This window comes from Lipotes vexillifer, unplaced genomic scaffold (assembly GCF_000442215.2).
Source record: "Lipotes vexillifer unplaced genomic scaffold, Lipotes_vexillifer_v1.1 scaffold535, whole genome shotgun sequence".
NCBI classification, from domain to species: Eukaryota; Metazoa; Chordata; class Mammalia; order Artiodactyla; family Lipotidae; genus Lipotes; species Lipotes vexillifer.
Genome location: NW_006792756.1, coordinates 230,523 through 244,555, shown reverse-complemented (window position 1 = coordinate 244,555; position 14,033 = coordinate 230,523). Strand labels below are relative to the sequence as shown.

At 44.3% G+C, this 14,033-nt stretch overlaps 1 protein-coding gene across 1 annotated transcript in view; it reads right to left on the bottom strand.

Moving 5' to 3' along the window:
* NCKAP5 (NCK associated protein 5) overlaps positions 1 to 11,982 on the bottom strand; it is an 876,414-nt gene extending 864,432 nt beyond the window's left edge. Inside the window, exon 1 of the mRNA XM_007465897.1 lies at positions 11,914 to 11,982. Coding sequence (XP_007465959.1) covers positions 11,914 to 11,982 — 69 coding nt within the window. The remainder of the gene's footprint in view (positions 1 to 11,913) is intronic.
* Positions 11,983 to 14,033: the final 2,051 nt, after the last annotated feature.

Below are 14,033 nucleotides of genomic sequence, written 5' to 3'. Positions count from 1 at the left end.
AACAAGATTGTGGTTGAAACGTCTTCATAGGCAAAACTATAGACACTTATTCAGGTCCTCCTAAGCGGATGACAAGTGCTAACTGTATGGTCAGGCCACTCAAGACGGCTGTTCTCTTGTTCTCTCTACATCCCCTGCTCGACCAGGGAGTACTTCACCTACGCCCTACTCACGTGACTGACCTTCCTGCATACTTGTGCCAGGCCCCAGCTAGCAGCTGTTCTTATCAAAGGGGCAGTGAGGGGCGTGCCCCTCTACTAGTTTCCCCGGGAACTAATGAGCCCACATGACGTCAATTCCCCTATAACTGGTAATCTCCCCTCCCCACCCTAGGAGCTAAGACTGCCACCAGGCGTGTGCTGCACAGGGTAGGGTGTCGCTTCAGACGTGTAAACTCCCCCATCCGTTAAACCACTGATGTCTCTGTTGCTGACTCCGGGCTCTTTCCTTGGTCTTGAAGCTGGACAAGTACAGACCTTATAGGCCTGCGGGGTGCAGCCCAACACTAACCATGTGAGTTAGTTACCCTCACTTCCTCCTTGCTGCACCTCGCCAAACAGGAATGAGGTCAGATATTCTGTAGAACTGCAAACTTGGCCCAGGAGATCTCCAAATAGCTCCTCCCACCACCATCTAGCTAGGATTCCATCCAGGGAGGAAGGAAGGACAGTCAGCTCTAGCTGCGCCCCAGTAATACCTAGTTGGTGCCTTCAAGGACGCCAGCTCAGCGTTGTACCCACCCACGCTGATTCCTGCCAGCCTTCGAGGCCTCACCGTCTCCAGGGGTGGCAGGCCTCTGACCCCAGCTCTGCCTCACAGAAAGGCCAACAGCCCCTGAGCCTGCTTATTGCTGGCTCTGACGGATCCCAGAATTCACTAGACCAAATGATTTTATTTCCCTCAACACATGCGTGAGAGCAGTCAATGGATTAACTGTATTAGGAAACCTACCAAGCCGAAGACAACTGCTTCAAACTAAGAACCGAAAAGGTGCTGAAAGACAGAAGGCAAGCAAACCTCAGAGGCATCTTTGGAAATGGACAATTATGATCCATTAAGCCTAGTTAAGGGACTGAAATTTATGAGGAGGAAACATCTGGAGCTGCCTGGAATGCAAAGGAACCAGAAGGAACCACTGTTTGGGCTTGTAGAGAGCAGCCCAGACAAATGGGATTCTGTGTTAGGTGAAAACTGCAAAATTCGTACGTGAAAGGGACAGAGTCAAGGCAGTGCATCTGGTATTAGGTGAAGGGTTTTAATATGATGGCTCCTGGATTTGCTCTTGAAATATTAATTGAAATTGGGATGAATATGAGGACTGTCATATGAATAGAAAACTGGCAGGAAGATGACAAACACTGGCTAAGCTGAGCCAAGTCAGTGGAACACGGCGATGCAACAGAAAGTAATGAAAATGCCGTCAAATTCATAGCCATGAGCCCTGTGGATGCTTAATAAATATTAGTTGATAATAATGAAGTAGAGTACAGGGTGGTAAATTAGAGTGAGACAGTTAAGCTGCTGAAATACAGCTAATATATATACCAGTGTGTGGTATAACACACACTGATAAATGGGTGCGAAGAAAGGAAAATAAAAGTGATTTATCTGTGAGGTGCATTTTGCCTGGCACCGGGATGTACGGGTAAGAGAATATTAATAGAAGGGTGGGGAGGGGTGGCTAGAGGGGACAAAAGGAAAGTTAAGATGGTAATTCAGGATCACAACAGCACTTTCTTAGGGTCTCGGCAGTTCCTCCCAGGCGCCTTGGAGTTACACTGTTCTTTTAAGATACTGTGGCTTTCTCAATAAATTTCTGCTTCCAGGCACTCAGAGACACCATAGATTAATCTGTACCAACTTCCTAGAGGGGGATATGAAAGCTCTCCTCTTTGGGAAGTCCGCCCTGATCAATATAGCCGGAGAGCAACCTCTTCTAACTAAATCCCATCACTGCTGGTATGACTATGATTTCTGTATATGTGATTAGATTTTTTAAGCTTTGGAAAGCAGAAACCATGCCTTGCGTTCTCAGCACTCACCCCACCGTGCTTCAAACCGAGCAGGTGCTCAATTCCTGGGCTGATGCATTAGAAACTCTGGAAAGGAAAGCGAGCACCTATCAGAGAATACCCAGCTACCTTTTGGGTTTGAGGACCTGCTTCTAAGGAGATTGATGAAAGCGCTACCTCTTGTTATGGACAAAGCACTCAAGAGTTCACCGCGGCAACGATCCTAGGCTACCAGAGGGTGATGCAGAAAACTCAGTTGCCATGGAAACTTGTATGATCTGATGACTCCCATTATTGAAAGAGGGTGAGATACCAGGAGAATGACAAGCAGATCTCTGATCCCTAAAACAACACAGAACATGCTCAGCAAACGTTTTTGCTCATTTGTACTTATTTCTTCTGTAGAGGCAGTATTATTTCATCATCTACCCATAACACAGCATTTGCAAAGGCTTTCAAAATGTTTCCCGTTTTGATTTAGTGATCTCTGAGACGCTACGTAGGCACAGAGCTACCTCCGAGGCAGACAGACGGCACTCATGGCAGCAGCTGAGCACAGGTGATGGAATCATGTGCCGCTGAGATCCTGCTCTGTGACCCGGGCAAGGGATGCCATCTGTGTGCAGGTGCTATGGACCAGACTTGCTAGGTTAATGGCAGGTGGAACCACTTAACCATTCTTGTGTCAGATGTCTTTGAGAATCTGATTATACCTGTGGACTTGCTCCCCAGAAAAATACCCATATGCATATACACATAAAATCTAACATAATACATTTCAGAGAATTTAAACCTCTGAAATCTTCTCATAAATTTGCCCTATCAAGTACCTTGGGACTCAAGAGGGCCCAGATACCAAGTTAAAAGTCTCTGATGTATAATAATAAAAACTTTACACACACATTAGACTCATCCTGGGGCAAACCAGAAAAGCAGGGTGTCATCTACTCTCCCAACCTTCCCAACCAGCACTCAGTGCCTTCTCCAGGTAGTTCCAACTTCCCCCATATCCAGTGTCTCCTGCTGGTGGCTGCTTGTCCATGAACGGCTTCTCACTGGTACATTCACTCATTCATTCATTTCACGGAGTGTTTTCTATGCGTCAGACTTTAGGGATGCAAATGTGAGTACGACAATGCTCTTGTCTTCAAGGAGCTTACAGTTCAGTTCAGTTCAGTTCAGTCTGGATTGACTGTGCTCCCCAGGGGACAATCAGCCATGTCTGGAGACAATTTTGGTCATCACAACTGAAGGAGGAAAGCTATCGGCATCTAGTAGGTAGAGTCCAGGGATGCTGCTACACATCCTACAAAGCACAGGACAGCCACCACAGCAAAGAAATACAGGCCCCAGAATGTCAGTAGTGCCTCGGTTGAGGTTCTACAGTAGACAGGCATGTGCCCAAGTGGTAAATGCAGAGATAAAGGTCAGCAGTGAGTATTACGGCAACTCAGGAAAGGACATTTTAATAAGAACTTGGAAAGATACCATTACGATGGCAGTCTGCCTGATTTTCAGTGATTAGAGAAAGGAAATAAGAAGGGAGAGAAGACTCATTCAGGGGGATCCATCACCATAATAAAGGCAGACCCTCCTTTGGGCAGCATCAGATGAAGGAGCACCAGTTGCAGAGGGTGGGCAAACAAATGACATATTTTGGGAATCTCCTCATGGGAAATGATGCTGGCTCTCTAACCATCTCCATCAGCCGGTGGCCCAGTCAAAAGAAGGTACAGCCATTTGATAGGATCATCACTCAAGTTATAAGGCCCGTTGCATACTGGGGGTGCTATATTTGGAGGTGCCCCATCATTCACCAGTTCCTCCCTACTCTACTGCCATTCTAATCAATAATTCCACCTTGGTTTGTACGTGTCACACCACAATCAGTCCTCATATGGCTAAAAATATTAAATTACAGATCTATGATATTATATATATGTATATATCGTATTATATATGTATATATCACACACACATACACACACACACACACACATATATATATATATAAAATAAATTTAAATCTCTATAGAAGTTGGTTCCAAGACCCGGTTAATCTGAAAAAGCACAAGACGAGAAATTAAGCCTAGGCCAAGTTTTGACACATGCATTTCTTATTCTTTATAACCCTCCCCCTCCAACCTCTGCGCCTTTGACAATTCTTTTGTCGAAATCAGGCTTCTGATACCAGGAGGCAGAAATATGGCAGATGTGCTAAAGGATATGTAAACCTCTAGCCCTGTTGAGGCTGGGGCTCTTTAAGGTTGGGAAGCATCATGTGTGGAGCTCCCAGTCACTGGCAAAAAAGGTTTTCTGCTTCCAAGCTGTACAGCACAGTGTAGTCTAGAGGTAGACACACCTGACTTGAAATCCCAACTCTATCACTCACTCTAATTCCCTTTGCAGTCCTATAGCATTGAGGAAGTTGATGAGCTTATTAAGCTTCTGATTTCTCATCTGTAAACAGGAATAATCAGAGTTCTTACCTTAAAGGGTTGTCCTGAGAATTAAATGACAGTTTCCACCTAAAGCATTGAGCAGAGTGCCTGGCACACAGTAAGCCTCAAAAAATTGCCGCTATTATTACTAAAGGAAGGAAGCCCTCCTGGTCGACATTCGATGCATGATTCTCTGCCTGAACACTGTCTGCTAAGGTGGCTTCTGTGTTCGACTCAGCCAGCCCCACTGCTGACACACTGCAGGCCCACCAGCTGGGCATATTCTACGGCTGCTCCTCTGCCTTATTCTCCATTCAGACACCGTCCTCAGCAGCAGCATTGCTCAAATCTTTAATCTCCCTCCCAGCGTTTTTCTTGCTGGGTTCTGATCTCTTTCTGTTTGTCCGGAGCCCCTTTACAATGCTGTGCCCAGCTGGCCAAGCCTCCCCTGTCTTCCCCCAGCTCATCTGCCCCAGATCTATCCATAGTCCCCAAGGATCTGTGCTGATGGAGGGCAGCTGGACAGGGCATTTCTCCAGCGTTCTCTTGACCTGCCGTGATGGACTCAGCTAGGCTGGTGGGCAGATTCACTGGGTAACTATCCATATAAGGATCTTACACTTCTTAAACTCTACCACTGCTCACTTTCAAGGGGAACAGTCAAAGATTCAGCATGCCACTTTAGAAAGGTTACTAGCCCAGACCGAAGCTGGCCTGTTCTCCACTGTTGCTTTTTCCTTAAAAAGAGGCTTTGGTTGGATCCTCAGACATCACCACACCTTCCAACATCTGGCTCTGGTGCATGGTCTGTTCTTAGGACATCTAGGAGATGGCTAAGAGAACTGTCCTTTTTTTAGGGGGAATGAAGCAGTCGGGAAATAAAAAGCTTGCTCTCATTCCTTGACCCTCCTCCACCTGATGCTCATTTGGGAAATCTCACACAATCTTGACATCAGAGAACAAACGTCAGGCTTCCCAGAGGGCAGCTTGGTCTCTGCCCAGTGGTCAGAGGCACTGAGTAAACCCTACTTTATATATGCTTCCTTTAGTAGAAGGGGTCAAGGGTAGCTGGGATTTGAGTAGCTAGAAACCTTCCCCAGCAACCTGGTAGTTTCTGTACAGCATCTCTCTGGTGAAGGGTAGTCTAACTATAGCACCAACAAAGTCGGGGTAGCTACAGAAATGCCTGGAGCATTTACAAGATACAGATATTTTCCTGAGTACTCACAATCCAATGGCTGCTGTGAACAACACTAACCATGCCCATACTTTGCGTTTAGAAAAAGTCTCAGCGAGTTTGGAGCTTTCTAAAACCTTTCCCTTTCCTCAACTTCTTGAGAACCTGCATCTTTGCATGATGCCTCAACCCACCTCTTTGCCTGCCTCGGGATACTATCTGTCCTGAGGGTAAACACAAATCACTACTCAGAAAGTTAGCACTCAGGAAAAGCCAACATGGACCGTCAAGCTTCCCATTTCTCTAATGTGTGCAGATAGCCTTCAGAATCCAGCCTGCTGCTGTCTTTGTAAATAAAGTTTTATTGGCACATAAGCCCCACCCACTGATTCCTATCTTGTCTGTGTCTGCTCTCCGCTATGACCATAGAGTTGAGTTGATGTGACTGCTCATTGAGCCTGCAAAGCCTCAACTGTTCACTCTGTGGTCTTTTACAGAGTTTGCTGATGCCTGCTTTGAATAACTTCCAGTCACTAAACAGGGTGGCGGGGTTGGGGGGGACGGAATAACTGAAGATAAAACTACAGAAGTTTAAATTTGCGTGTCAGTCAGGGCTCTGTTTGTGCGTGTGTGTGTGTGTGTGTAAATAAAGAGATTTATTATGAGAGAATGTTCTTGTGATTACGGAGGCTGAGAAGTCCCATAGCTGTATGGGAGCTGGAGGCCCAGGAAAGCTGGTGGTGTAGTTGACTCCAAACCCCAAGGCCTGGAATGAGGGAGCCAGTGATACAGGTCTGAGTCCAAAGGCCTGTAGAACCAGGAGCAGCCATGTCTGAGGACAGAGAAGGTGGATGTCCCAGCTCGTGCAGAGAGCAAATTCGCCCATCCTCTGCCTTTTTGTTCTGTGCAGGCCTTCAGCAGATCAGATACCCACCCACACTGGTTAAGGCAGTCTTCTTTGTTCAGCCTACCAATGCAAATGCTAATCTCTTCTGGAAGCATCCGCACAGACACACCCAGAAATAATGTTTTGCCAGCTATCTGGGTATCCCTTAGTCCAGTTGAGTTGACATATAAAATTAACCATCACAATTTGATATAAGGAAGAGGTTTTCCTGGGAAAAAAATAATTCAGCAATGAAATGAGTTGTCACCAAGGGGTTTAGGACAATCTCCTTGGGTTGCCTTTCTTCTCTCTTTTTTTTTAAAATTTATTTTTATTTTTTGGCCGTGCCATGAAGCATGTGGGATCTGAGTTCCCCAACCAGGGATTGAACCCGTGCCCCACGCACTGGAAGCGTGGAGTCTTAACCACTGGACCCCCAGGGAAGTCTGTCTTTCTTCTCTTCTATCCCAATCTTTACCTATCGAATTCTCACCATTGCTTCGAAGCACAGATCTAACAGCTACTGCATGGTGCCTCCTTACATCCTCCCAGAATGATCTCAAGTCCTGTCACTGTCAATGTCACACCTGTGTATCTTCTCCATGTTATGTTATTTTTCCTGCTTATTAGATCATCTTCTACAAATAAACTGTAAACACTTTGAGAAGGAATATTTCCTCATATCAGTCAGGGTCACCCTGCAGGAAAAAGATGACACACTCAAACCACTTAACTGAGGAGATTTTCGTAAAGGAACTATTGATTAAAGTGTGGGCAGACCTAAAGCAAACCAACATGACATGGGCTGGCAACACCCACGAGTCATTACTACCAAAAAGCCTGAAGGGGCCTGAGGAGAGAGAAGGTGCCAGAACACAGAGAGCTGTGGCTGTAACTGCAGCTAAAGCTGTGGGAGAGAGTTGCCCAACAAAAGCTGTGGCCCTAGGCAGAGTAGTCCAGTCACTGTGGTCCACAGCCAGGCAGGGAGAGAGCAGGAAAACAATTACCTCGACTTCTCTTTCCTCCCAACCTGTGATGGCCTTCTAGGTCATCCCGTTGGCCAAACTCAGTGAGATGTCAGAAGGGCAGGGATTCTTTTAACAAGGTCCACGTGGTACATCCTCCAGGGGTGCACAGCCAAGTAGAGAAGGATGGACTGGATCTGGAGGGGGAAATGGCAACTATCCAGCACATCCCATGGCTACTAAAGCATCTTAAATATAAAGCAGGTTTTCAGTGATGTTTGTTGATTGACAGAATCAATGTGAGCCTGTGGAAGGCCTAATTACTCTAATGATTTGGATGCAAACCATCCAGAGGCTGAAGGATGAATTGAAGAACCTGTGAGGGGGCTTCCCTGCTGCCACGAGTCTATCAAAAGTGCACTCTGGGGCTTCCCTAGTGGCGCAGTGGTTGAGAGTCCGCCTGCCGATGCAGGGGACACGGGTTCGTGCCCTGGTCCGGGAAGATCCCATATGACGCGGAGCCTGCGCGTCCGGAGCCTGTGCTCCGCAGCGGGAGAGGCCACAACAGTGAGAGGCCCACATACCGAAGGAAAAAAAAAAAAAAAAAAGTGCACTCTGTCAGACGTGAGGATCTAGTATGGCCACTGTTTTGTCTTCCTTTCGGTGGGGGAGAAAAGATTGGGGTACCACATGGAATTCATCACTCATGAGAGAAACTGTTACTCCTATCTGTGCTTAAACGCAAAAAGTATTTTCCCCCCAAGTTAAAAGAGAATCTTTGCTCTTGAAATGTGAGCTGGAAAAACGTTCACTCCCTGGCCTGCTCATCAGCTAAATGCTAGCACAGCTACAAGTGTTAAATAGCTATACACGCAGCCTATTTGCAGAGATGATTCCTGAAAATAAAAAAGCAGTGTGAAATGCTGACTTTTTCTGATCAAAAAGCATCCTGGGGTGGGCTGAAGAGTTTTGGGTCAGGAAGAGGCCCCAATTTCTGGGGTGATTTTTATTGTTATCAGAGAGAAGACTGTACTTTCCATGAATACGCGGCTACTTGGCATACTCCTACCGGGAGAGGCCAACGTGTCCTCGCTTGCCTTTCTCTCCATGTCTTTATGCCTCACACTGAAACATATTTTTCATTTCAGTTTCACTTCCCCTGTCACGTTCTTCTTTAAAAGGATGATTCATCAAGTCAAAAATCGGCAACATCAAAGAATACTTTAGCGTTGCTAGGGTGCACGCATGCCCAGACACAAACACACACACACACACTCTCAAACCCTCCCATGTGTCACGTCCTGAAAGCAAAATTGTGACTAAGGACAACAAACTCACATCCCCCAGTTGGAGCTTTTTTTCAGTACTTGGACTGTGAGGTTTTTTTATTCTGTTGTTGCTCCAGCATAAAATTTTTAAAAGTGTTGCAGGGGAGCTACTCAACACTTCATGATTTGATTATGTGAAATAAAAAGTGTAATGAAGTTAATAGTGCCTTATTCTTGCGGTACATTCTAAGGAATTTTTTTGCCTGCAAAATCTGAAAGTGGAAATTACCTCTGGGCCCTCTGACTCTCAAAAGTATGGGTCATAACGATTACGACAGTGGAATGTCAAGACTTAAGAGCTTAGTATGCTTCTCTTTCCTGTGCTCAGTTTTCCAAAGGATCTTCTCTTACTGGATTATTATTAGAGAATGAAAGACAAAGAGCTGAAGTGACAGTTCAGAAACCTCACTTCTACTCTTGGTTGTATCCTACTTGTGCAGCCTCAGGAAAAGCATTTAAACTTGCTGATCATTAACTACTTTTTCTACAGAGTGAAGGGACTGGATAACCCATTCCCAATTTGGATTCTACGATTTAAAAATAACATAGAATAGAAAAAAATAAATAAATAAAATAAAAAATAAAACTAACATAGAATAAAATAGAATAATAAAATTTAAAACAAAATGACTTGGGAATGAAGAGTGAGTGATATGGTGCCAGGTGTTTCTTTCTTTCTTTTTCCTTGTATTTCCCAGCAACCCTGATCTAGAATCATCCCTGTGTGCTTCTTGCCTAGTTATCTGCGTGGTTTCGGCACAGAGCCAAAGAGGAGGACAAGGTCTTGGGTTCAAGTCCTTTACAGGCCAGTCAGCTTTAATCTCTTCCCCCATTTGTGTCTGTCTCTCTGACAGTCACGATAAACTTCACTAGGGTCTTTCAATGGGTCTCACACCCTAAAAACCAATCTTCTTGCTGTCCCAATAGTGGCATCTTATGTGAGGGCAGAACATAACGGTAAAACAGAAGGCAAAATCGTAGTCACGTGGCCTACCCTGTATAACGATGAATAGCATTCAAGCATCCCTGTACCTTGGGCCACATAGTCATAGGAGAACGAATTCTTTTTCAGGATTTTCCCAACAGGCACATGCAGGTGTCACATTCAATCTGCCTCTAGTAAACAAGGAAGACATTTCACTAGTGTAAAAACTCTCCTAAGCATCATTTAGGGAGATTTAACAGGATGACGTTTCTCAGGTGGTACCAAGCAACAATTTCTCCTTTTCCCAAAGTTCTTTTGTGCTGTAAGTCAAGAAACAGATCCACAGTCCCCACAAGACTCAGGCTAGAGCCACATGCCAATGGGAACGCAAGCTTGATTTGGGATTTTCAGCCAGCACAGGTAATACGACGGCTTTGATTTATGCTCACGGTCAAGTCTGTCCTTAAGGAAAATTTAAACATGGCAAAAATTTCATTGAATCCCCTTCTCTGATTTTCAGATGCCCAGTGCCCTCGTGATAATCCACTTCCCCTCCCCTCCTTGCGCCAGCCCAGCCTTGCATGCTGGCACTCTGTGCTCTGTATCCTTTTCTTTACCAACTCCCTCAACAAAATTCTGCTCATCTGTCTGACATCTGGGGATGATCCAAGACCTTCTATTAATGAGTGCTACTGTGAATGACGAAAAGACAATAGCTTAGCATGCTTGCTTTTATAGGGTCTTGGTATCTTCTCTGGGACCTAAGGCCAAATTGGGGGCTTTAGGGATTAATCAGCAAGGATGATACTTCTGTGTTAAGAGAACCTTTCTTGGGCTGCTCCTACTATATATACTACATGAGTGCCTAGCTAGGCATAAGACAGACCTTACTGGCAGGTTGATATGTAAGAAGTGTTTCCTTTGGCAAAGAAAAAAAGGAGAGGCTGAGAAATTATCTTTTTATCCTAAGTTTCCCTAGAAGTTGCAAAGGGTATAGACATATAAACACACACACACACACACACACACACACACACACACACACACTATTTTCACTGCACTGTACCTGGAGACAGAAGGACCTCAGAACTGAGAAGAGGGCATGCCAACTGGGGGGAGAACTTAAAACCCTATAAGAGTTCTTAGCCTCTGAAGGTATGCTGCCCAGTACAGAGCTCACAGAGACACAGAAGAACTAGACACAAAAGTTAAAGGCAACTCTTTCCTCAATTCCCAGAAACTCACATTTATGAACAGTTTGTGATGTGAAGCCTCAGCAGTCACAGGGTAAATAGCTAATCTAGACACCGACAGAGCAAGTCCTACAGCAGCAGAATTGGAAAAGGGCAACTAATAAATCAACAAAGATTTTATTGGATACCTACTCTGACCCCAACTCCAGGCCCGAAGCTGGGAGGACACAAATGAATAAAGCACATCCCTAAATGTCATGCCAAAGCAGGTACTAAGCTACCTTTCTACTTGAGTAGATGACCAAAAGAGCAAAGAATGACTTGCTTCATTTGATTTCTTACTCTGTTCAGATGCATCATTGAGTAGGTGACCCCAAACATCTCAGCTCAGACTGTGAAAGACTGGCCAACCTTCAGAAATCAGTGACTTTTGGACTCTATTTCCTTTGGACTAACCAGATTCTCATACACGAAAGCAAACCCAACCAAATTGTTAAGAATGATGCTCATCAGTATTCAAACTTTTAGAAAGAAAGTTTATGGACCATTGAACAAATTTACATGCCCAAGATCTCAGAGATTTTCTTCACTCTTCAGTATTTGAAACTCTACTGAATTCTTGTTCAACTTACCCGCAGAGTTAAGATAAATGGGTGATAAAACAACTATATACTAGCTTGGCATTTGGTATCAGCTGTACAGTAGTGTTTTTGTATGGGTTAAAGTTTACTTCAGCTGGAATTAATGTCATTATATATAATGCTGACAGATTATGACATTTGCCTATTAGGACACTATACAAACATTCCAATAGTCTGCTGGCTTTTGACTTTGTAAAAAATAAGTGAAACAAAAATCCCAGGAGATATTGTTAATGGGGTAACTGGAATAGAGGTTTTGAAAGCACAGGGTTCAGGAAATCACAGTCAAAGAATAATGCATTTTAAGCAAAAACATATAGTGGTAAATGAATATTTAGTACTTACCACAAGACTGCTATCTAGAGACAGCCTTTTTCCAAAGTCCCTTTTCTCAAGCTGTCTCTTCCCCTCCATGAGTGAAGTTATTTATTTTCCTTTGTGATTTATAAGAATTCCCCTTCTGTTTCCAGGGTCACTGCAAAAAGTGAACATGTGTTTTACCATCCGAGTGAACAGTGTTTAGACCCCTGTTGTTCACTTTCTAACCAGAAGCAAGTGTTGAAGCCAAAAATACCCAGACGCAAATCATAAGTTTAGAGCTGGGTTCTCTCGACTCCAAAACCCTCGCCCGCTGCCAAGGTCACAGTCGCCTTTATGGAGGCCCCTGTGTTTTCACAGGCTTTACTAATGGAGTCACGGAATGGGTTTGCAGGTCTAATCAGCAGACTGTGGAAAAAAGCAAACAGTCCGTTTCATGCCACACTTGTTTCACACCCGTCCTCTCTCTATCCGCCAGCATCATTCTGTTGCTGTGCACAGGGGTGCTGTCCGCAAATTCCATGAGAGCAAATGGACAAAGCCATGCTCCATATCCAAGAGCTGTTGAGCCAAAGGCCCAGTAAGGGGAAACTGAAACATGAACATTATTGTCAATATTTAATTTAAAAATACTTAATTTAAACCTATTTAAGGAACATTACAAGAGACATTTGCTTTGGGAAAGGTTGAATCCACATGAATGGTCATGGCATCATGATCGTGAGTATTTGAACACCCACTGCATTTCACCAAATCAGATAGAGTTAATCCCTACACTCCACTGAGATTGCTTGCTCTAGAATGACTTGGTATTCTGGTTAGTAAGGATGCATTAGATGTATTAAACACTAGCTTCCAGTTTTTACCAAGATGTAAAATGCTTGAAATGAAAGAAATAGGTTTGAACGCAGACTTTCCTACCCATTAGCCAAGTGACCTTGGAAAAGTCATTTAGGCTCTCTCAAGCTCATCTTTCTCCACTGCAAAAACAGATAACAAATGGCCATCACATGATGTATAAAAAAAGGTTTAAAGGCAATAAATGACAACTTACATTTAAGTTCTAATTATGCACGGATAACATTAAAAACCAGTTAACCTTAAATACAAGTTGACATAATTTAGTATGCCTCTGATGACTCAGAAGGCACTTTGAGGTACAGAAATTGCTCATAATTCGCAAAAAATCACATTTTATATCAGCCATTGAACAGCCGACATAGAAGAGCTGAGCTTAATAAAATGCTATACCAATCAGTTTCTGACACAATTGAGAAGAAATATTTTTTAGAATTATTTCAACTGCTCCAAGTTTAATGAGGATGCAACAGACGGGACCTCACAGCCTATACACAGTATGTGGCCTCTTTCTCTTGGTTTCCTCTACCAGGAAGAGGGCTGAGACAGCTGTGCCCCAGGCAGGGTTTGCCCACATTATAGTCAGTTGTAGGAAACTGACGGGCTTCTTTTCTATTTTAATCATTCCATCTCTCACTTTCAGGAACACTCACTTTAATTCATCACTGGTCTGCTCAGAAACTCCACTCTGACTTCAGAATAAAATCCAAATTTTTCAACATCATGTTCAAGGTCTAATTCCTGCCAACCAGGCTTTACAGTCTCCAAACACACGAAGAACGTTCCCGAAACCACACTTCGGATCATACCTCCATCTGGTCTAATCCTCCCCTTGCCCCAGTGCCTGGCTCAGATCCCCGATACTTCCCAAAACCTTCTGCATCACTCCATTTGGCAATGATTCCTTTCCTTCTCAAGGTTCATAGAAGTCCTTAGGGACCTCAGTAATCACCTTCGTCACCTGGGTCAGTCAGTTCTTTAAATATAGTCAGTTCTTAATATCTGCTTGTTGGTAGGGCCTAAGAGTTAAAAAGCAACAAAGCACTGGCAGCATTTGTCGGAAGAAAGTTAGTTCTATGCTAATAGTATAGGCCAAACGATTAGTTAACTGAAATTTATTTGGGGGCTGTCTTTCGTGCTTTCAGCTGTTCCCACCCACTTTGCAGCCCCGTTCTCATCCCAGGGACTCTATGCACTGGTGGCTCAGAATACTCTCTGTGATGATCAATCCAGCTACAGAGACTACTCAGGCCCTGAGATTCCCCCATCCAACAAAAGCATGCCCTCCT